The sequence below is a fragment of the Amblyomma americanum genome, chromosome 3 (assembly GCF_052857255.1).
Source record: "Amblyomma americanum isolate KBUSLIRL-KWMA chromosome 3, ASM5285725v1, whole genome shotgun sequence".
Classification (NCBI taxonomy): Eukaryota; Metazoa; Arthropoda; class Arachnida; order Ixodida; family Ixodidae; genus Amblyomma; species Amblyomma americanum.
The window spans coordinates 27316448-27340867 of NC_135499.1; the positions used below are offsets into that span (position 1 = coordinate 27316448).

Sequence of the window (24420 nt, forward strand, 5' to 3'; positions counted from 1 at the left end):
ATCCGTTGTATCAGCAACCTTTTCTGGAGTTCCTTGACACCTGTGTTTTAAAACTTGTTAGGCGAGTATGCACTTCTGCTGCAAAAACATTCTTCTTTAAACTGCACACATCCACGCTGCCTCTGAAGGCATGACTTCATGCTAAGGAGATGCTTGAGCTATGGTCGGTGAATTGCCGCCTGTGCAATACACCAGAGACAATTGACCATTGTTTTATCGTGTGCATTGATGATGTAGTCTCCGGGACATATTACAACGAATAATTAAGAAGGACTTTGAAATCACACCCTACAGTACAGTTTTTTGCATGAGGAGAAAAACTGTGTTGTGCCATATGATCTATTTATGTTGCTGGGACTTTTTAGTCTCTGGAAGAGCCGCATGATGTACCGCCACGTCGATTAACCACGGCCGTCGAAATCTTTGTTTCGTGAGCAATGCGCTTTGGTGCGGGGAGTATATGCTGCCCTAGAAGAGCCGCCTATAGCTGGCTCCCCTAACTAGATGCATGTGTGTGCCTCCCAGACTTATGTTTTGGAATGTGGTGTCGGGCAGTGGTATGGTGGCATGTTGTTTTGTGGCGTAAGTATGCTTAGATTTTTCTTTTCGGCACTATTTCTATGCCATAAAAAAGTCGTGGTGTAGAGGGTATACTGTTATGCGCTGCGGATTTAGAGGATGGTGTTCAGATCCTGTTGGTCATGGAGTTTTTTTTTTTTTGTCCAGTTCTTCACTTTTTAGTTTCCTATATTGTATGGCAGCTATTTTATCGTTCCCATCTTGTCAATTCCAGTCCAGCGTTCCTCTGTCCCAAAATATTTACATATGAGATACATAACACACGTATGACAAGTGGGCACGTATCGCATATGTGGGCACTATGACAAATATTCCATAATATCGTATGGGCTAGACACATATGACAAATATATACAAGATTTTTTGATAGGGTATACATATAATCTACTAAAACTGCATGGCCATAAATATATACATTGGGAACAAACTTGTCTGCAGGATTTGTCTAGAGAAAATCCGTCGACATCATTGTCGATAGTCAATTGATATTCTGTAGACTAAACAAATTTTTAACGGTTCCACCCAAACAAATGAATTTCTACCAACAAGCTAGACTGCCCATTTTATTGCAGTGCATATCTAGAGAATAGGGCCCCTTTTTACGTATTTAACTACTCTTAAAAACTATAAGGAGCTTTTGATCTAGCAGAAGAAGTTCCTAGTGTTTTCAAATTTTTGGTGGAAAATGTCAACCACTGCCATTCTGTGCCTTTTTTGGAAACATAGATCTTAAAAGCTTATCAGTTATATTAGATTCAAATACTTCATGGAATATATCTAATTAAAATTTACACCCATGATACTCGCCGTGACCTTTATAATTCAATTGGATGGAAGAAAGGCGCATGCCAAAGATAAGAACAAATTATGGAAGAAACGAGCATATAACAAGTATTCCTGATATAAAATAAAGAAGACTAAAATCAATTTCCTTACCTCCCCAAACTCACTTAAAAACCACAGTATAAGTGGTTCTACTCACAGTAGCTACTAAACTGATCCTAAAGCTGTCCTGAACAGTTTATGCAACAATGTTTTTACATTTCTCACATATTCCTTTATATAAATATCTGTGTGTTCATAAATTTATATTTATTTTGACAGTGATATTGAGTTTTTTGCATCCTATCGCATTTAAACAATCCCTTTATGTAGTTCAAATGGGTTTCGACATTTGCATTTTTTACGAGCATTATTATGCTGTACTGCGAACAGATAAGGGCGTCGTCAGGCATCGCAGCCTTCAGCCTCTGCTCCCGCAGTAGGTGTTGTGTTCCAGCTCAAAATAAATAATTAAATTAAATTAAACTTGCAGCGCTTGTCTGTGTTAATTTTTTATGAACAGCATCAGGAGTCAGGACAGACGAAACAACGAAATAAAAAGAATTTGTACCAACTGCACCAACAGTGCAATACTGCAGTGCATTTCTTGGTAAAACTTCTTATAGAGCTTGTAGGTAAGTCCGTTCTCTTCGTGGGTTCGTCTGACCTCAAGCTGTTCCACAGAATACTGCCAGGAGCAGTGATCAGTTCTTATAGTTATCATCTGCCCATATGCATAGTTGTCCAAAAAAACATCCGCACAGCGCGAGAAAAAAAAAGCATATCATTTCAGAGCATAACCGAACCAACACTAATGCAGTTCCGCAGTGCAATAACAACAATGTCACGAGATGATGTGCATGGGGCAAATCAAAGATATTGCGTACTAGAGTTTCCTTACAAAATTTAGAACTGCCCGTGCTCAGTTCTTTTACATGAAAACGATGCACAGCAATTCAAATGCACAGAAGCCACGGATCACAAAGGGATGTTTCCCAATGATCCGTAACAAAAACAAGCTTGTTGCACGATTCACTGAAAACGAAAAGATACAGCATATTTACAGAACTTCAAGAAACTGAGAAATAAGAATCAAAACAATTCCTCGGCTAAAAAAGTGCTACCTAGACCAATTGTTTTCTTATGAAAGACTATCCCGACCACAGAAAACCTGTAAACAGGTAAATGCTCTCTTTAATAAGCCCAAAGACTGCAGCTCCCAACTTGTAATAAACAGAAATGGTGAGATTTTTTGGACACCGACGTTGCCAACTATTTCAGCAGTTATTTTATCATATTAGCAGAGGATAACTCCGGACACATAGTGCCAAAATATATTCCTGAATGCAGCCAACACACATTTCTTCACACAGCTAGTGAAGAAGAAATATTCCCTTTATTTCAGACCCTTAGAAACAAAAATTACTGCGACAATGACAACTTAAAGCTGCAGCAAGTCAAATACGTAATAAACTTAATACCTGTCCTAACGCACATTGGCAACATTTCTTTTTCGTGAGCGAAGTTCAAGAAAAAAACTGCAGATTGTCAAAGTAAACGCAATATACAAAACGCAGACAAGAAATACTTCTCAAATTACAGGCCAATATCAATACTTCCGAAAAGGTCATATTTTCCAGGATAATCGCGTTTTTTGAGAAATATTCAATTCTATCTAATGCACAATACGGGTTTCGACCTGGAAGGTACACAACTCAAGCACTTCTTCAATTAAAAAAGATAATATAAAATAGTTTTGAAAGCAGGTTACTTACATCGGATGTCTAAGTTGATTTATCGAAAGCATTTGAAATTCTAAGCCATGCAACTTTGCTTACAAAACTCGAACGATGCAGCTTATGTGGAACCATCTTAGAATTATTAAAGGATATTTAAGATCGCGTAGCCAAACTGTAACAATTAATAAAATGCGCTCGAATTCTCTTGCTATCAATACCGAAGTCCCACAGGGAAGCATTCTGGGCCAACTTCTTTTTAATTTATACATTGCTGATATAACTAGCAACACACGTGCAGCAAATTTTTTACGCCCATGATAAATAATTGACTCCTTGATACCACACTGGTTTTCAGCGCATCTACTCTCCAAGAACTCGCCCGGATTGGCAACACTACACCTAAAAATTTGCATGAATGAAGTCAAGGCAGCTTTTTCGTTATTAACACCAACCAAATAAAGGCAGCCGTGTTTCGAACGAGAAATACACTTGTCGACAGACTTCCATAGCTAAACATTAACGGCACCAGAATACCTGCGTCCCTGATATGAAAACGCTAGGCATCATCATTAAAGAACACATGTCATGGAATGAACACGTTAGCATACTAAAGGAAAAACTTTCGAAAGCTTGAGGTGTAATAATCAAATTTCGGAACATGCTCCCTCAAACATAAAGCCCCTAAACTACAACTATATTTTTCTACTCATTTAAATTATGCTCTGCTTCTATAGGGAACTACAGCGTTAACAAATCTAAATAAATTACAGGTCCTGCAAAAAAAAAAGACAGTGCGCAATATATCCAACAGCCCTTATGACTTAGACATACCTTCAGTAGCGAAAATAGGAGAACAGCAAGAGAAGAACTTGCGCATGTACTTTCGCTGCTGAAGTTGTGTATGATACTTACCAACTAGACCACATGGTTACCTTGTTGCAGCCTATGACTCACCCACAGGAAATTTATTCGAGCTACTTAATATCATCCTAGTCCGGCACCTGTACATGTACCACAGCAATAAAATCATCAGTCGTAAGTCAGCGCCTGTGTCTGTCCGCTTCTATAGTCCTGTCTTTTTGCGCTGCACCTTTTCCTACGAAATGTGCCGACTAGCCCAGGCTAATTCCGTTTTGCTGAATGGTGATTAATTAGAGCCTTGCCTATAGTACACCACTATTTCCTTGGCAGTTATAATGGAATCTCTTCAATTCCGTCCTCAGAATTCACTTAGAAAAGTATTTTCTGACAGATGCCACTCACAGGTGACTGTAGGCCTGCTGCACTGTGCTGGTGAAGAAAGCACAGCAATCCTCAAAATCCTTTGTGAGAGCAAATACGCAGGTAATCTTACTCTCTGCTGAAGCAGTAGTGAACGGTGTTTCATCCCTCAGGCAAAATTGGCAATGTAAACATGCGAACGTTACATATTATTTAAGACGATACATGAAAATTTATGAGTGGATTGGTGCTTACTCTAAATGTCGTGCCTTCATTTTTGTCGACTTGGAAAGCTAATTCTTTTCATCTAAAGATTACAAATTTAAAAGCAAAATATTTCGTGTTAAAACTGCAGTTGTGTGCCATAAAGGAAAAATTAGCGATCACTGCAGCTATCCGCATTGGAAGAATGAGAAAGCTTTGACGCCTCCTCAACATTGGTAGCCTTTCAAATTTTCCGTTCACTTGATGATTGGTTATCGATTAACTCTGATTATACCCTCGTTTCATCCCGGCAACCATATTGAATTTTCCAAATTGGCGCCACGCTTCGTTCCCGCCCACTCACTATATACGCGCCTTGTCTATTTATCCGCCCATTACCATTGCTTCTCATTAATTGCCTACTTGCCTCTAATTACTCATTCTTTTTTCATCCCTTTTGTCTCCTAAACGCTTTCCATTTCTTGTGAACTGTTTATCTCAATTTGTTAAACATTTTGCTACTATTTAGACGTTCATATCCATTTTACCATCTACTCATTATATCGACGTCCGCGCTGTTTCGACGTTTTCGACATTTTTGGCTCTAATTAATTAACTACTCATTGCGTTGACATTTATTTTTGCGGCATCATCCTCACATCACCCTCTTTCGATTGCAGCATTCGTTTAACGCTACCTCCTCTGAGGACCTCACAACTGCAGCGGACATCTTTTAGTGACACGACCCCGTCGACATAGCATAGAAATGCTTTCGAATTTAAAAGAATCTATACCTCCAAACGTTTAAAGGTTCATTAGTCTACATAAATCCATAATATATTCTAAACACTATAAAATTCATGTATTTTATGAAAAGTTAATTGTCATAGCAGAGGCTTCATTAAAGCGCCAAACCAAACGTTCGCTGTCCCTCCTCATCCCCACTCCACGGACTCCTTTCTGCTGACTTGCCGTATTTCTTTTCTAAAAAGTCTCCCCTAACTGTTTGCAAAGAAATCGCATCGGAGCTTCATCTTATAATTAGTTACCATCGCCATCCAGTAAACGGTGACACGATTCTTCAGAATTTGTCTTGTCAGCACGTGGCTGAAGAACTTGCTAGGTGCCTGCTTACCGTGTCTTCTAATATTTGCCAGCACTTATCGATCGTAGCCTTAATCTTTTCCTGGACCGTACATTTGAACATGGCTCTTTTCTTTTCTGTACTCGCCCAATTTCTTTGAAATTTGAGGCAAGGGTCTATTTTCTTGTTTTGCTTTCAGGTGTACCATGGAAGCTGCCTGGCGGCTTGATACTGCTGCTTTAATATTCACGTCCCACCAACACTTGGGCCACTCTTTGCCTTTCGGCCGGTTTTGCTACAGCACCAAGTATATCTCTCCTTTTAAATTATCGCGAGCCTCATCATAAGGTCATGACCTCTTTGAGCGTTTAAAAATGCACTTTACAGCTTGTTATACGCTCATCGAATGATGGTCACTCATGTACCGAATTCCGTGCTGCATGTTAAGGTTTGCTGCCCATGTTCGTCCTTCCTGCAAATCCCAAAAATTACGATTAATCTCTTATGGTCGCTCCCAGTACTCTTTATTCCTTCTGCTATTTTCACTACATTAAGCTTTTATTCAGCCTTGCTAGCAGGAGGAGTCCACTGTGCGCAATAACTACGTGGCCAGAAATCAGGTTCGAATGGCGTTCTACTGACTGAAGCATTTCATCGGGAGGCGGGAGCGTAGCGTTGCAATTAAAATACGTTAAATCATTTGCGCTTGCCTTCTGTAGAGTGCGCTGTTCTGAATTTGAAACAAGCAACACAAAAAAGAGAAAGTAAAAACAGCGACTTCGATCACGAAACGGATTAAGAATATACTTCCTACGATGAGCTGTCCCACGAAATAACTGAAGTCGCAAAAGCAATTGACCTGAAGGATCTGTGCCTCAGTACAACATCGAGTTCGTCATCGGCAGAACCTTTCGTAGGAGCACGCGTTCATCTTACCAGGTCTGTTAGAAAAGTATCCGACCTTATTTTTTTTGGCGAACACCTGATGGATATGAAACAAGATCGCTTGCATCAGCCGACATTGAAACCGCCTGCCGATAGCGTCAGTCGCTGGGACGCAGCGTTTGAGTGAGGTAGTGTGCAAGCCCTCGTCAGTTATGGAATTGCAAGGAAAATGGCGGAGTGACTGGAGCAGCGCTACTGCATCATATTTTGTCAGAAACTGGGCGACAGCCAAGTGGAAACCATTTGGAAGATTCAGACAGCTTTCGGTGATGATGCAATGAGCAACACACAGATTAATCAGTGGTACAACCGGTTTAAAGACGGCCGCACATCGGTGGAGAGTGAGCCACGCTCCGGTCGGCCATCAACATGCCGAAATGACCAGATCATTGCCGAAGTGAAAGCTTTGGTGATGCGGGACCGTCGTGTGACTATCCGAGAAATTGCGGAAGAAGAGGGCATCAGCACTTTTTCTGCCATTCCATTATCACCGAAGATTTGGCCATGAAGAGAGTTGCGGAGAAATTCGTGCCGACGCTGCTCACGGTGGAGCTAAAGCAACTTCGTGTTGAAGTCTCACAGGACATGCTAGATTCCACAAACAGCGACCCCGACTTCATGAACACCATAATCACTGGTGACGAGTCTTGGGTGTACGTGTACGACCCGGAAACCAAATCCCAGTCGTCACAGTGGAAGCATTCCACGTCACTAAGGCCAAAGAAGGCCCGCCAAGTGCGCAGCAACGTCGAAGTGATGCTGACTGCTTTCTTCGACTCCCGCGGTTTGGTACGCCACGAGTACGCCGCACATGGTGAAACAATCGCAAAAGAGTACAACAGGGATGTCCTCCGTCGCCTACGTGATGCTGTGCGGCGCAAGAGACCGGACTTGTGGCCAGCAGGAAATTGGCGCATCCATCACGGCAATGCTCCCGCACATTCCTCGCACTTGATTCAGACTTTTTTGGCGAAAAACCAGACTCTGTAGTTCAACAGGCCCTTACTTTGCTGATATGGCCCCCTGCGACTTCTGGCTGTTTCCCAAAATCAAGAGGCCATTGAGAGGTGCGCGATTTCAGACAAGAGAGGACATTAACGCTGCAACGACAGCTGAGCTTAACTCCATTCCGAAAGAGGCCTTCTCGGAATGCTTCCAACAATGGCAGCACCGCTGGGAGAAGTGTGTGGAGTCCAAAGGAGACTACTTTGAGGGTGATTAGGTTACCAACGCTCCAGTTATGACAGTTTTTTTCTTCGGCCAAAGTTCGGATACTTTTCTCACCGACCTCGTATTAATGCCTTTGCATTGGAAGCCCAACCACGAAGAAAAAGTTCTCGAGGGTCCAGTGGTGTAGTGGTATGCACACTGGCTACCTGCCACAGTAGCCAGGTGGCAAAGTGGAGGGAGGGAACCCTCCTTTCTATCTCTAGGGGAGATGTGGGCGAGACAGGAATGTCAAATTTGTAATGACTAATAAAATGTAATATACGAGCATATATATATATATATATATATATAAATACATTACCTGTACATAACAGAAGGTAAGGAGTGTGATTAAAGAATTAAGTTGGGCTAGTTGGTGCCTTTGATCCAGAGACTGCGACATTTTACTGCCGTTGAAATACACACACAGGACAGAGAGAAGAGACGCACCGGACAGACGTTAGTCTTCAACTGCCGTTTATTGCACACGTATGAGAAGAAATCACTCTGCGCATCTGTTCATGCTAGAACACAAGACATATCTGCTGAAGTCGAGGAAGTGTTGAAACTCGGACCTAAATTTAGCATTGAACCTGTGGAATTGCCTGCTTCTCTTTTAGGCATGGTCAAGTACATAGCGAGCCGCGCTAGCAGCGATAATAAGAGGTGTGCCTCAGAAACGGTGGAACGTCTCCCCTCAAAAACCGCAGAAATCAGCCTTAAGATTGGCGGTAAAAGATACAGTATAATATCTAAAGGAAAATGATCTCAAATTACTCGTTTCCTATAAAGAAGAGGGATTTGTTGTTATGCCTATATCAACGTTCAGTGAAAAAGCATGCAGAGCTGTGGAAAAAAATTTTGTGCGCTCCAAGAATGTTCCGGGTAAAGGGAAGAAAAGAACCTTGGCTTTGTGCCATGAAATGAGCCTTGATTGCCTCGCCAGAAGTATTATTGGTGCAAAAAGGGACAAGCTGAGCTTGTTTTTCTCAGCCAAGACCCATAAGGAAGGAATACCTCTGAGAGCTATTGTCACTGAGCAAGGCTGTTGGCATGGTGAACTCTCGAAGTTCCTGCAAAAAAGAGCCCTGACCTGCTGCAATTGAATGATCTTTTCTTGCAAGGAACTCGAATGACGTTATTGGCTTTCTTTCGACACACGAGGACATCGCAGATATGCGTTATAGGTTTTCTATTGACGTGGAGGAACTGTTCTACTCGGTACCTCACGCAGAGCTCTGTATCGCTGTTAGGGAGAGCATCGAGTCTCGTGGTTCAGTCTCCTTCCAAAATTCTTCTGTTTTGTCATTTGACAACTTCTTGCAACTGCTGAGTTTTCATCTTTCCTCTACTCTTCTTGATTTTAACGTTGATCCCTACTTACAGAAGCAAGGTATATGCATTGGTTTGTGCATTGCTCCAGTTTTAAGTGACCTGTTTTTAGCCTGTATAGACAAATTTTTTCGCGCACTGACAAGACCTTTTCCGAAAAAATATTTAGATATGTCGGCGATTATCTTGTTCTGTTGAAAGGAGTGGCGCCTGAGGAAACAGAAAGCTTCGTGGAGGGCGTTTTAGCGTTTTTAAAGAATGTGCGAAGGGACTGAAATTAATTCGTGAGGTTCCAGCTGAGGGTTGCCTGCAGTACCTTGATTTAAAGATCAGCTTTAATGATCATTCGGTCTGTTGGACATATTGTCCTTGGTCAAAAAAGCCTAGATTAAGCTATAATTTGGCCCATTAAAAGTTGTTAAGAGAGGGATAGCTTTGAACTGCTTAAAAGCCGCCCTTCAGAAATCATGCGAACAAAAGGTGACCTTCAGTGTTCAACAACAGGCTCTCCGTCCGAGCAGCGCTGGCTTCCCAGACAGCACACTCACGTCCGTCGCCGAGAGCCTTGTCAAAGAGGTAAGGCATGGACGTAGGTCAGCACACCTCAGCAGTGGTGGTCCCCTGGGACGTCCTGTATGTGTGCCATACACTCACGGCCTGTCCCATCGCCTCAAAAAGGTGGCGGGAATGTGCGGCTTACGCGTTGTTTTCTCGGCGCCACTCAAAATGTCCACGATGTGCAGCATGGTGAACACCACCAAGGAAGCCATAGCCTGTGGAACCTATCAGGCCACGCGGTTTGTTAACTGCATCATTGGAGTGGTCTAACTGATACCACTGTCTTGTGGCAAGTACTACATAGGCCAGACGGCTCAGTGTCTGAATGAAAGATTGCGGAAGCATCGAACAGCAGTCGCAGCGCTGATGGTAGGTGGCCATTTGGCGACCCATTGCTGCAAGTACAAACACTGAAACATGGCGAAATAGAAGAGGAAGAGTGCATCCCTCTTTTTCGCAGGACTCGCGCGCTGAAGCGGTTCGAAAGCAGGTAGATAGGGAAATATTTGAGGCTTTTTGTATCAATAAAGCAGGAGAGAAATGCGTGAGCACGCCTTCAATAGCCCTCACAAGCAAAGAAATTGCTTATCTGGTGAAAAGCACGCGCTTCATTCTATTGTGAATTTACTTTTTCTTTTTTATTTTGTGCTCTATATGTCGGCGATAACCAGCGATCGTGTTAAACAAATTTTTCTTGTGTATCGAGCATGCGCAGATCCGCATAGTGATTTCTTCTCATACGTGTGCAATAAACGGCAGTTGAAGTCTAGAGTCTGTCCTGTGTGTCTCTGCTCTCTGTCCTTCGCGTGTATTTTAATGCTAGTAATATGTCGCACTGTGTGAAGATAAGGAGTGTAACAGAAACAGTTAAAAGCAAGGAGACCTAACGCTAACACGTTGTTGTTTCGTAAACTTATATAATCAAGCGCACCCGAAAGTTTTTTTTTTCTGCGCCGGATACTAGACGCAAGTTGTCCGCATACTATACATGCGTTCAAAAATTATTTCAGTCCACATTCATTGCGGCTGGAACTTGTGGGAAGAAACAAAGGCTTCGCACGAACTAACGCCGCGAATCCGCAACTGCAAATTTCGGTGCAGTGTAATAATGTTTTTTTTTTCTTGCCTGCACTGTATACAACGCGATGATAAGCAGATGAAAACCAACAGTAGGCCAGCCGTGCAATCACCCGGGATGATATGTTAAAATTGTGCTAGTCGGCTTCTTACCAACAGCCCTACAAAAGCGCAAAAACTCTGCGCATTCTTTGTAAACAGGTTGTAGCAGCACTCACCTCTGCCAACGGCGAAAAGCACAAGCACAGTCACAGCCACATTTACTTCCCGTAATTCCATGCCTCGTAGTTCTAGCACACTTCCTCCACGAAGTCTTTGTGCACGCTGTTTCACTTGGGAACCGATTGAAAGCGCGTATTTCCGGCGAGGAGATGCGTATCGCTATTTGGGATCAGAAGACGGGAAGAGCAAGATCAGGCCTGTGCAGTACAGACGATAGACGGTAACTGAAGGCTCCGGGTGTCTCAAGGCCAAACGATAGGGAGTGGGCAGCACTTCTGGCGCCATCTCGTGGAGGCAGAAATTGCTGAGCTGCTCAGAAAGAGGACACTTGGCACTGTCTGTTGGCGAAGGTTGTCTAAAGTATCTCTTGGGGTGCACCGACGTGGAGATAATGAAAGGTGTTTCAGTTCGTGCCCGATCCTTGGATGAAGCGATAGTGGCCGATTCCTGAATAACTTTAGTAACCTATGGCTCTATAACCTGTATTGAAATCTCGGCTCCTGGATCTCATCCTCACCGAAACCCTCCTGGCTTTTGAAATGACAATGCGCAGCAAAAAAAAAAAAACCTCTGTTGTGAGTCGATGCGTTTCGTTAAAGAGACTTGAGCAGACAAAAATAATGCAGTGCGAAATTTCATAAGCCATAGCTTCTTGCTTTTTAATTTATCGCGGGCATTTGGTTTCCTCAGCGTGCCTCGGAGTGAAGTGGGCACATAAAACGCTGGCTCCTTGAGCTGATAGCACTGCTATCTATCTCGGAGCTCGCCTCGCCGCCAGCAAACATATGGCAACGAGTTATCTCGAGGGTGAAACTGAAGCGCGCTTATCTGAGCTGCATGCTTGCGCCTTTTGTCAGACCAAAATGTGGGCCTGCTGCAGATGCGCTCTTTTTTCCGTACTTGTTTGCCTCCGAAGACTAAAGCCATGCTTGAAATAATTTTTCAAAGGCGAATGCTGGCCGTGGCAGCGGCATTTTGATGTAGAGTTGAAATCTGGGTCAATTAGTACATGTTCAGGAAAAAAAAAACAGTCAAAAGACGGAACACAGCGAAGAGACGGGACACACACACACCCACTGGACAGTTGTTATTCCAGTCGTCGTGTGTGTGCCTCGTCTCTTCGCTGTGTTGCGTCTTTGGACTGTTTTCTTTCCTGGGCATTTTGATTGTGGGGAATATGCAATAACCTCCGCGCGACCCGACTTCCCTGCTGATGAGAATATCATCGCAGGTACGTGGGACCGAAACACTAGGAGAAGGGGAGGGGCGGCTCACGCTAATTCATTCTTCTTAACGTTCTTTTTTCTAATTTCTCCTAAAAGCTGAAATTGTACGTTCGGACAACTATGCCCTATCTTAATTAAACATTTAAACAAAATAATTGCAGCATTGACTAAAACAGTAAAGTATAAGCAGACTCGCCAGTTCTGACGGTGCGTAAAAGCAGTGGTTTGCAAAGATTAACAATGAGAGCAGCTCTTGTGTTTGCAGTACACCACAACCAATTCAAGCAATTTACTCACCTTTCAACGGAGACTACGAGAAAACCTTATTTAGCCAGTATTGAATGGCGTCGCATGAGTGATACAGTGCTGAATATGCAATAAGAAAACTTTTCTAACAAAATAATGAACCTCTGTTTGCAAGCTATGGCAGTCACAATTAAGAGGTTTAGTTGCGAAGTACTGCTAGTTGAAAAACTTGTTCAATAAAACACCCATAGGAAAAATGCTGGTAATCCTTGTAATGCGTTTTTGGTTACTACTTAATCAGTAACATTTAGGATGCGATATTGAAACGATGTTCGTTTTTGACGTTACAGTAATGTTTAGGAAAACATATGCAGCTTTGCTTGATAATTTTACCGGACAACGCAAAAGTGCCGTTGTGCAAAAAGGCTGGCGCCGGCGTTCTTGTCGCCGAAAAATCAGCTGCTGTTTAACAACTGCTGAACCTGGTGAGAGAGCGAAAGCTGTGGTGTATCGGGCAAGCAGACGCGGCTTGGCGTTTGTAAAGTTTAGTGCGTTCCGCACACTGGATAGGCAGCGTGCCCACCCTGCCACCCTGGCAGGTGGCAGTTAAATTAATGGTTGATCGCGAAAGATTCGTCGCCCAATGAATGATGCGGCCAAATGTACTGCCCACTACCGGCGAATCGAAAGGTGAAAAGCCAAGTGTTGTTACGCCATGGTGGGCCACATATGGGGAGGCCTAAAGCTGTACTTGACCTCTGGATCATTTTAAGGTATGCCGGCAACGCAGGGCGTAATCGGCTTTACCTAGCGTAGTGAAGCTTTCGCTTCAAAATCCGGATTGCTTGAAAGAAGTTGCTGTCACAATACGCTGACATGTATGACGCAGTCGCACCAGCGACCCATCGGACTTTCAGCAATCGGAACAAACGCGAGCTACGTGTCCAGCGCCGTCTGGCGTCGTCTTCGTCCTCACCGTTATATAAAGATGGGGCAGATAACTACTCACGCTACATGCGTCTCCTCTAGAGTTGCTACGCAGCACACCCGTTGCCATATTCCTGGTAACCGCACCTACGGTGTGTTGCGACCTCAAACGCTCAATATGCGAAAGCTGCTTGTCATGAGGGGTCGCCATGCTGTATACGATTCGGATTACGGTGGATTGAGAGTGTACTACATTGGAAAAAGTCGCAGTAGGGTGTCATAAGTTGGCTCACTCTGGATCAATATGGATTAAAATAATTCATCACAATCTACCAAGCTAATTCAACCTACTGCAACATAATAAAATTCTAAACCAGCCTAATCCAACTTCATCCTACGTTATGCACTCTAAATCTACTGCAGCCTGCCGTATACCATCCATAATGCACCGTAATTCAACTTAATCAGCTTCTCCCAGCTAGCACTGACTCAGATAAAGGACGCCTTCAAAGCAACCATCCGAAGCGAAACAAACGGCTAGGAAACAGTGTTGAAAATCCGTTTTCAGCTGGTTAACGTCTTAAACAAGTCATATAGCTCGCCTGATGTCCGCGCCGAAAGACGTTTCAAAATCCGTCTTCTAGGCGCAGTCTAGAAGCTTCTGAAAATGGTCTACAGAATACCTCTTCCAAAATTCGTAAAAAAACTTCCACGAATGACAAGGGCCTTTTCTGTACGAATGCAGGTAGTTTGCAAGGTGTTTGAAATACGAGGTGTTTGAAATAATATTGTTCGTTTCGTTCAGCAAGAGAGGAGCCAGAGCATTGTGCGCCCACATCAAGCTTGCACTGCATAACAATCCTGCTGCACGCTGCAAGCATGATGGAGGCGTCAGCTGCTGCTATTCCGTGCAGATGAAGAGAAAAAAATATCAAAACAAATATTTCATTGCGTTGAATAAAATATCTTATCCAAAACAAACGGCATAAGCAGGATCTGAGTAGGTTGCATTAAATGAGGTAGCGGAGAAAAAAAAGCCTACCTGGAATAAGCCATATCGCCAGAATGTGACGCAGACGATTGGTGCATCAGAAAAAAAAAAGCAATTAAGATCCCATTCAGGATCCCCAGAGACATGCTACTTCTTTTAGTCGCGTGGTGATGTGCATATATATGTCCGCGCTCTATATGTCGCGAAACATTTTTAAAGTGATGGGCAGCCGAAGAAAAAATAAAAATGGCCTTGACCGCATCACGCATTGCGTAACGGCCTAAACCAAACTAAAAGAGATAATGAGGCGCAATCAGATCGCGAATTTTCCCGCCTCCTTGCACAGACTCTGTGGCACACCGGTTATTGTTTCATCCCGCAACAGCCTTTATAAGCCGCAAAGTTAGTGACCAATAGATTGCAGTTCGAAAAGAACTGTTAAGCGAAATGCGCCCATAGAAATGCGTCGATATTGTTTTGACTAAGATGTTTAATGCGCCCTCTGCTTGGCGTGCACATGTCGGCTTTGCCTCTAAAAAACTAATGGTGCCTTAAGTACAGCTGCTGTCCAGTGTTAATAAAATGTGTTGCACATTCTGCGCCTGCCCGGACATTGATTCGCCATGGACAGAGAGAATCCTGGCGGCAAAACACGTCTTGAAAGCGTTTATTTGGGTGGAAAATCCCTTTTATCTGTTTTATCTCTGAAATAAACGTTTCGAAGACATTGTGTGCTAACTGCGTTATTGCACCACAATCTACCAGAATCCATCCCTTTTTCAGAACAATACACAATAATCCACCCTAATCCAACTTTACATTGCTCGTGATGTAGGCATTGCCGATGACGTCACCATCTTTTTTGTACCAGCTGCGTACATATACGGGCGTCGCCGGTTTTTCTCTTAATGAGGAAAGTAAGGCGTTCGCCTCGAAACAGGATGAAAAAATTACCGAAGACACTGTGACGTTCCTTGTGTGTGCTACGAGGTTCCGCGTTCGACGGCGCGGCGTAGACGGAGACCCAGATGACAGCGGCATCATCAATTACCCAGCCATGCTCTTTGAGAGTGACGACCAGAACGAAGGGGTTTAAGCTCAACCGGACCCAACCGGACCCGCCGCCGCCGCCGCGGGGAAACGGGCTTTATCCTCCCCAATTGCCGTGGCGGTTCCAGGAGAGGCCTCCCGAGCACATCCCAGGACAAGGGACCACTTTCCCGGCCGGTGACCCGCGGGAACTGTCAGCGATCCAGAGCGCGCCTTACCTTGAGGAGCGAGTGTCAGTTGATGGATGGAGAGCTGAGGCCGGTGACCCGCGGGAACTGTCAGCGGGCCAGAGTGCGCCTTACCACAGTCGACGCTATGCGCTACCTCGAAGACAACCTTCTTTCCCTCGGACTCAACACGTGAGGGGGGCGAGACCATAAGTGCGGTGGTATGTTTGTGCGCCCAAGTGAAAGCCCTAGCCCCCCTCCTTCCCCTCCGGCGTGGGCGTCTTCACCCTAGGGAGTGTGGAGAAGAGGATATAAAAATCGACAAGCAGTACGGAAGAAAAACGCTCAGGAAGACATCGTTCGCCAAGAGGGCCTTCAGCGCCGAAGCCCGACGGCGTGCAGCTTCTGCCACCAACCGTTCGAGATCAACTCCGGAGCTCCTCCATCGCCCCCATGAAGTCGTCGGCACGTAAGCTCGGACGCCCCAGCCTCTGATGTATAATCTTAATCATGTGTAATTATTGAATATATCTGTTTGTTTAAACTGAGCCATACGGTGTCTCTTTGCCTCTCCGTCCCGTGTGGACCTGCGCATTATGGGGGTCATCACACTGGTGTCAGAAGTGGGGTCTCAAAAGCAAATGTCCTCTGAATGCTGTGACATTCATGACTTCAAAATTGTAATCAAAATGGAATCACGGGACTGATTGTGGGACTTTTACCCCCACTTGAGAGGCTTGAGGCACTGGAGGGCTTGAGAAAAAAAAGTCTGTATCTGAGGGAGCTCCCACTCCACAGCCGTCGCTCGGAGCAAGCATGCTGGCATTAGGAAGCGTCATTCCGACGTTTACGGGAGATAAAACAGAGGTTCCAATCTGCGATTTTTTTTCCATGCTAGAAGAGATTGGGAAAATGGGGGGATGGTCCGATGCTCAAATGCTGGGAATGGCGAGGTGTAAGATGGCAGGAGCTGCTCATGATTTTGCATGGCGAGACGAAAAAGTAAAATCCACAAAATCATTTGCGGAATTTAAGAAGCTCGCGTTTGAGCATTTCGACACTGAACCACGTCACGTGCGGGTACAGAGGTTCCGTGACGCCGGACAGATGGTAGGAGAGGACGTGCGAACGTTTGCGTCGCGGCTTCAGCGCTTAGCGCGCGATACGTTAAGCAGGGAGGAGGAAGGAGACCAGCTAAAGAAGAAATACGCGGAGGATATGCTTAAAGAGGAAATGACCGCTTTGTTCGTGGCTGGTCTGCAAGACCCCGTGCGCCGGTTCGTGCTCTCGCTCAAGCCGAGCAATTTCGACCAAGCCGTGGAGGCCGCATTGGATGAGGAACGAAATGAGGCGTTAACGACAGCCGCAGCGAGAGTACGCGTCATAGAGAGAGCGGTGCTCAACCCTGAGGTTGATCTCTTGACAGAGCAGTTAGATCGCTTAGAACAGCTGCTATCTCAGCAGGTGGAACGCCAGGTTGAAGCGCGCGCTCAACAGCGCCCATTCGCTGGAAACCGGAGACCGCCACAAAGCTACAGGCGCGGTATGCGAGATTTTGAAGAAATCGTATGCTTCGCTTGCCAGGGTCGCGGACACATCGCCAGGTTCTGCCAAAACGTGCGCCGTGGGGAGCCACAAAGAGAAGCAGGCGAGACCCGCCCTAAGCAAGCCTACAGCTAACTTAATAACTACGTCTCTCTCAGCAGCTGGATTCTTCCTGCAGAGTTCTGGCCACCGAGCGTCTCGGACGATCGCAAGGATTATGGACAATAATGTCCGAGTTTGTACTGCCTGAAAAGAGGCAACTGCGCAGCCCGTCTGGGTGGTGGGAACTAAACGTAAACACCTACACCATGGACACGCGCCTTGGAGCAGATAAGCGCCAGCGATCGATACAGGGGTCATTCGGCAGCAGCGGCATCGTGCAGTGCACAAATCTAACCTAATATCTACGTCTCTCTCAGCAGCTGGATTCCTCCTGCGGAGTTCTGGCCACCGAGTTCCCTCGGACGATCGCAAGGATTACGGACAATAAGGTCCGAGTTTGTACTGCCTGAAAAGAGGCCACTGCACAGCTCGTCTGGATGGTGGGAACTGAACGTAAGCACCTACACCGTGGACACGCGTCTTGGTGCAGATAAGCGCCAGCGATCGACACAGCGGTCATTCGGCAGCAGCGGCATCGTGCAGTGCACAAAGCTAACTTAATAACTACATCTCCCTCAGTAGCTGGGTTCCTCCTGCGGAGTTCTGGCCACCGAGTGCCCTCGGACAATCGCAAGGATTATGGAGAGTAAGGTTCGTGTTTTACTGCCTGAAAAGAGGCAACTGCGCAACCCGTCTGGATGGTGGGAACTTAACGTAAGCACCTACTCCGTGGACAGGCGTCTTGGAGCAGATAAGCGCCAGCGATCGACACAACGGTCATTCGGCAGCAGCGGCATCGTGCAGTGCACAAAGCTAACCTAATAACTACGTCTCTCTCAGCAGCTGGATTCCTCCTGCGGAGTTCTGGCCCCCGCGTGCCCTCGGACGATCGCAAGGATTATGGACAATAAGGTCCGTATTTGTACTGCCTGAAATGAGGCAACTGCGCAGAACGTCTGGATGGTGGGAACTAAACGCAAGCACCTACACCGTGAACACGGGTCTTGCAGCTGATAAGCGCCAGCGATCGACACAGCGGTCATTCGGCAGCAGCGGCATCGAGCAGTGCACAAAGCTAACTTAATAACTACGTCTCTCTCAGCAGCTGGATTCCTCCTGCAGAGTTCTGGCCACCGAGTGCCCTCGGACGATCGCAAGGATTATGGACAATAAGGTCCCTGTTTGTACTGCCATAAAAGAGGCAAATGCGCAGCCCGTCTGGATGATGGGAACTAAACGTAAGCAGCTACGCCGTGGACACGCGTCTTGGAGCAGATAAGCGCCAGTATCGACACAGCGGTCATTCGGCACCAGCGGCATCGTGCAGTGCACAAAGATAACCTAATAACTACGTCTCTCTCAGCACCTGGATTCCTCCTGCGGAGTTCTGGCCACCACGTGCCCTCGGACGACCGCAAGGATTATGGACAATAAGGTCCGTGTTTGTACTGCCTGAAAAGAGGCAACTGCGCAGCCCGTCTGGATGGTGGGAACTAAACGTAAGCACCTACACCGTGGACACGCGTCTTGGAGCAGATAAGCGCCAGCGATCGACACAACGGTCATTCGGCAGCAGCGGCATCGTGCAGTGCACAAAGCTAACTTAATAACTACGTCTCTCTCTGAAGCTGGATTCCTCCTGCAGAGATCTGGCCACCTAGTGCCCTCGGACGATCGCAAGGAATATGGACAATAAGGTCCGTGTTTGTACTGCCTGAAAAGAGGCAACTGCGCAGAACGTCTGGATGGTGGGAACTAAACGCAAGCACCTACACCGTGAACACGGGTCTTGCAGCTGATAAGCGCCAGCGATCGACACAGCGGTCATGCGGCAGCAGCGGCATCGAGCAGTGCACAAAGCTAACTTAATAACTACGTCTCTCTCAGCAGCTGGATTCCTCCTGCGGAGTTCTGGCCACCGAGTGCCCTCGGACGATCGCAAGGATTATGGACAATAAGGTCCGTGTTTGTACTGCCTGAAAAGAGGCAACTGCGCAGCCCGTCTGGATGATGGAAACTAAACGTAAGCACCTACACCGTGAACACGCGTCTTGCAGCTGATAAGCGCCAGCGATCGACACAGCGTTCATTCGGCAGCAGCGGCATCGTGCAGTGCACAAAGCTAACTTAATAACTACGTCTCTCTCAGCAGCTGGATTCCAGCTGCAGAGTTCTGGCCCCCGAGTGCCCTCGGACGATCGCAAGGATTATGGACAGTAAGGTCCGTGTTTTACTGCCTGAAAAGAGGCAACTGCGCAGCCCGTCTGGATGGTGGGAACTAAACATAAGCACCTACACCGTGGACACGCGTCTTGAAGCAGATAAGCGCCAGCGATCGACACAGCGGTCATTCGGCAGCAGCGGCATCGTGCAGTGCACAAAGCTAACCTAATAACTACGTCTCTCTCATAGCTGGATTCCTCCTGCGGAGTTCTGGCCACCGAGTGCCCTCGGACAATCGCAAGGATTATGGAGAGTAAGGTTCGTGTTTTACTGCCTGAAAAAAGGCAACTGCGCAGCCCGTCTGGATGGTGGGAACTTAACGTAAGCACCTACTCCGTGGACACGCGTCTTGGAGCAGATAAGCGCCAGCGACCGACACAACGGTCATTCGGCAGCAGCGGCATCGTGCAGAGCACAAAGCTAACTTAATAACTACGTCTCTCTCAGCAGCTGGATTCTTCCTGCAGAGTTCTGGCCACCGAGTGTCTCGGACGATCGCAAGGATTATGGACAATAAGGTCCGAGTTTGTACTGCCTGAAAAGAGGCAACTGCGCAGCCCGTCTGGATGGTGGGAACTAAACGTAAACACCTACACCATGGACACGCGTCTTGGAGCAGATAAGCGCCAGCGATCGATACAGCGGTCATTCGGCAGCAGCGGCATCGTGCAGTGCACAAATCTAACCTAATAACTACGTCTCTCTCAGCAGCTGGATTCCTCCTGCGGAGTTCTGGCCACCGAGTTCCCTCGGACGATCGCAAGGATTATGGACAATAAGGTCCGTATTTGTACTGCCTGAAATGAGGCACCTGCACAGAACGTCTGGATGGTGGGAACTAAACGCAAGCACCTACACCGTGAACACGGGTCTTGCAGCTGATAAGCGCCAGCGATCGACACAGCGGTCATTCGGCAGCAGCGGCATCGTGCAGTGCACAAAGCTAACCTAATAACTACGTCTCTCTCAGCAGCTGGTTGCCTCCTGCGGAGCTCTGGCCACCGCGTGCCCTCGGACGATAGCAAGGATTAAAGACACTAAGGTCCGTGTTTGTGCTGCCTGAAAAGAGGCAACTGCGCAGCCCGTCTGGATGGTGGGAACTAAACGTAAGCACCTACACCGTGGACACGCGTCTTGGAGCAGATAAGCGCCAGCGATCGACACAGCGGTCATTCGGCAGCAGCGGCATCGTGCAGTGCACAAAGCTAACTTAATAACTACGTCTCTCTCAGCAGCTGGATTCCTCCTGCAGAGTTCTGGCCACCGAGTGCCCCCGGACGATCGCAAGGATTATGGACAATAAGGTCCGTGTTTGTACTGCCATAAAAGAGGCAACTGCGCAGCCCGTCTGGATGATGGGAACTAAACGTAAGCAGCTACACTGTGGACACGCGTCTTGGAGCAGATAAGCGCCAACGATCGACACAACGGTCATTCGGCAGCAGCGGCATCGTGCAGTGCACAAAGCTAACTTAATAACTACGTCTCTCTCTGAAGCTGGATTCCTCCTGAAGAGATCTGGCCACCGAGTGCCCTCGGACGATCGCAAGGATTATGGACATTAAGGTCCGTGTTTGTACTGCCTGAAAAGAGGCAACTGCGCAGCCCGTCTGGATGGTGGGAACTAAACATAAGCACCTACACCGTGGACACGCGTCTTGAAGCAGATAAGCGCCAGCGATCGACACAGCGGTCATTCGGCAGCAGCGGCATCGTGCAGTGCACAAAGCCAACCTAATAACTACGTCTCTCTCATAGCTGGATTCCTCCTGCGGAGTTCTGGCCACCGAGTGCCCTCGGACAATCGCAAGGATTATGGAGAGTAAGGTTCGTGTTTTACTGCCTGAAAAGAGGCAACAACTGCGCAGCCCGTCTGGATGGCGGGAACTTAACGTAAGCACCTACTCCGTGGACAGGCGTCTTGGAGCAGATAAGCGCCAGCGATCGACACAACGGTCATTCGGCAGCAGCGGCATCGTGCAGTGCACAAAGCTAACCTAATAACTACGTCTCTCTCAGCAGCTGGATTCCTCCTGCGGAGTTCTGGCCCCCGCGTGCCCTCGGACGATCGCAAGGATTATGGACAATAAGGTCCGTATTTGTACTGCCTGAAATGAGGCAACTGCACAGAACGTCTGGATGGTGGGAACTAAACGCAAGCACCTACACCGTGAACACGGGTCTTGCAGCTGATAAGCGCCAGCGATCGACACAGCGGTCATTCGGCAGCAGCGGCATCGAGCAGTGCACAAAGCTAACTTAATAACTACGTCTCTCTCAGCAGCTGGATTCCTCCTGCGGAGTTCTGGCCACCGAGTGCCCTCGGACGATCGCAAGGATTATGGACAATAAGGTCGGTGTTTGTACTGCCATAAAAGAGGCAACTGCGCAGCCCGTCTGGATGAAGGGAACTAAACGTAAGCAGCTACACCGTGGACACGCGTCTTGGAGCAGATAAGTGCCAGCGATCGACACAACGGTCATTCGGCAGCAGCGGCATCGTGCAGTGCACAAAGCTTGCTTAATAACTACGTCTCTCTCTGAAGCTGGATTCCTCCTGCAGAGATCTGGCAAGCTGGTGCCCTCGGACGATCGCAAGGAATATGGACAATAAGGTCCGTGTTTGTACTGCCTGAAAAGAGGCAACTGCGCAGAACGTCTGGATGGTGGGAACTAAACGCAAGCACCTACACCGTGAACACGGGTCTTGCAGCTGATAAGCGCCAGCGATCGACTCAGCGGTCATTCGGCAGCAGCGGCATCGTGCAATGCACAAAGCTAACTTAATAACTACATCTCTCTCAGTAGCTGGATTCCTCCTGCGGAGTTCTGGCCACCGAGTGCCCTCGGACAATCGCAAGGAATATGGAGAGTAAGGTTCGTGTTTTACTGCCTGAAAAGAGGCAACTGCGCAGCCCGTCTGGAAGGTGGGAACTTAACGTAAGCACCTACTCCGTGGACAGGCGTCCTGGAGCAGATAAGCGCCAGCGATCGACACAACGGTCATTCGACAGCAGCGGCATCGTGCAGTGCACAAAGCTGACCTAATAATTACGTCTCTCTCAGCAGCTGGATTCCTCCTGCGGAGTTCTGGCCCCCGCGTGCCCTCGGACGATCGCAAGGATTATGGACAATAAGGTCCGTATTTGTACTGCCTGAAATGAGGCAACTGCACAGAACGTCTGGATGGTGGGAACTAAACGCAAGCACCTACACCGTGAACACGGGTCTTGCAGCTGATAAGCGCCAGCGATTGACACAGCGGTCATTCGGCAGCAGCGGCATCGAGCAGTGCACAAAGCTAACTTAATAACTACGTCTCTCTCAGCAGCTGGATTCCTCCTGCAGAGTTCTGGACACCGAGTGCCCTCGGACGATCGCAAGGATTATGGACAATAAGGTCGGTGTTTGTACTCTCATAAAAGCGGCAACTGCGCAGCCCGTCTGGATGATGGGAACTAAACGTAAGCAGCTACACCGTGGACACGCGTCTTGGAGCAGATAAGTTCCAGCGATCGACACAACGGTCATTCGGCAGCAGCGGCATCGTGCAGTGCACAAAGCTAACTTAATAACTACGTCTCTCTCTGAAGCTGGATTCCTCCTGCAGAGATCTGGCAAGCTAGTGCCCTCGGACGATCGCAAGGAATATGGACAATAAGGTCCGTGTTTGTACTGCCTGAAAAGAGGCAACTGCGCAGAACGTCTGGATGGTGGGAACTAAACGCAAGCACCTACACCGTGAACACGGGTCTTGCAGCTGATAAGCGCCAGCGATCGACACAGCGGTCATTCGGCAGCAGCGGCATCGAGCAGTGCACAAAGCTAACTTAATAACTACGTCTCTCTCAGCAGCTGGATTCCTCCTGCGGAGTTCTGGCCACCGAGTGCCCTCGGACGATCGCAAGGATTATGGACAATAAGGTCCGTGTTTGTACTGCCATAAAATAGGCAACTGCGCAGCCCGTCTGGATGATGGGAACTAAACGTAAGCAGCTACACCGTGGACACGCGTCTTGGAGCAGATAAGTGCCAGCGATCGACACAACGGTCATTCGGCAGCAGCGGCATCGTGCAGTGCACAAAGCTAACTTAATAACTACGTCTCTCTCTGAAGCTGGATTCCTCCTGCAGAGATCTGGCAAGCTAGTGCCCTCGGACGATCGCAAGGAATATGGACAATAAGGTCCGTATTTGTACTGCCTGAAATGAGGCAACTGCGCAGAACGTCTGGATGGTGGGAACTAAACGCAAGAACCTACACCGTGAACACGGGTCTTGCAGCTGATAAGCGCCAGCGATTGACACAACGGTCATTCGGCAGCAGCGGCATCGAGCAGTGCACAAAGCTAACTTAATAACTACGTCTCTCTCAGCAGCTGGATTCCTCCTGCAGAGTTCTGGCCACCGAGTGCCCTCGGACGATCGCAAGGATTATGGACAATAAGGTCGGTGTTTGTACTGCCATAAAAGAGGCAACTGCGCAGCCCGTCTAGATGATGGGAACTAAACGTAAGCAGCTACACCGTGGACACGCGTCTTGGAGCAGATAAGTGCCAGCGATCGACACAACGGTCATTCGGCAGCAGCGGCATCGTGCAGTGCACAAAGCTAACTTAATAACTACGTCTCTCTCTGAAGCTGGATTCCTCCTGCAGAGATCTGGCAAGCTAGTGCCCTCGGACGATCGCAAGGAATATGGACAATAAGGTCCGTATTTGTACTGCCTGAAATGAGGCAACTGCGCAGAACGTCTGCATGGTGGGAACTAAGCGCAAGCACCTACACCGTGAACACGGGTCTTGCAGCTGATAAGCGCCAGCGATTGACACAACGGTCATTCGGCAGCAGCGGCATCGAGCAGTGCACAAAGCTAACTTAATAACTACGTCTCTCTCAGCAGCTGGATTCCTCCTGCAGAGTTCTGGCCACCGAGTGCCCTCGGACGATC

The 24420-nt window shown here is 47.3% G+C and overlaps 1 protein-coding gene and 1 pseudogene across 2 annotated transcripts in view; one reads left to right on the plus strand and one right to left on the minus strand.

Moving 5' to 3' along the window:
- Positions 1 to 11222, minus strand: part of LOC144124489 (uncharacterized) — a 1136493-nt gene extending 1125271 nt beyond the window's left edge. Inside the window, exon 1 of one of the 2 annotated variants that reach the window (XM_077657186.1) lies at positions 10989 to 11222. In XM_077657186.1, coding sequence (XP_077513312.1) covers positions 10989 to 11049 — 61 coding nt within the window. In that variant the 5' untranslated portion in view covers positions 11050 to 11222. The remainder of the gene's footprint in view (positions 1 to 10988) is intronic. The other variant, XM_077657185.1, reaches the window with a different exon arrangement.
- Positions 6764 to 7584, plus strand: LOC144126325 (histone-lysine N-methyltransferase SETMAR-like; annotated as a pseudogene).
- Positions 11223 to 24420: the final 13198 nt, after the last annotated feature.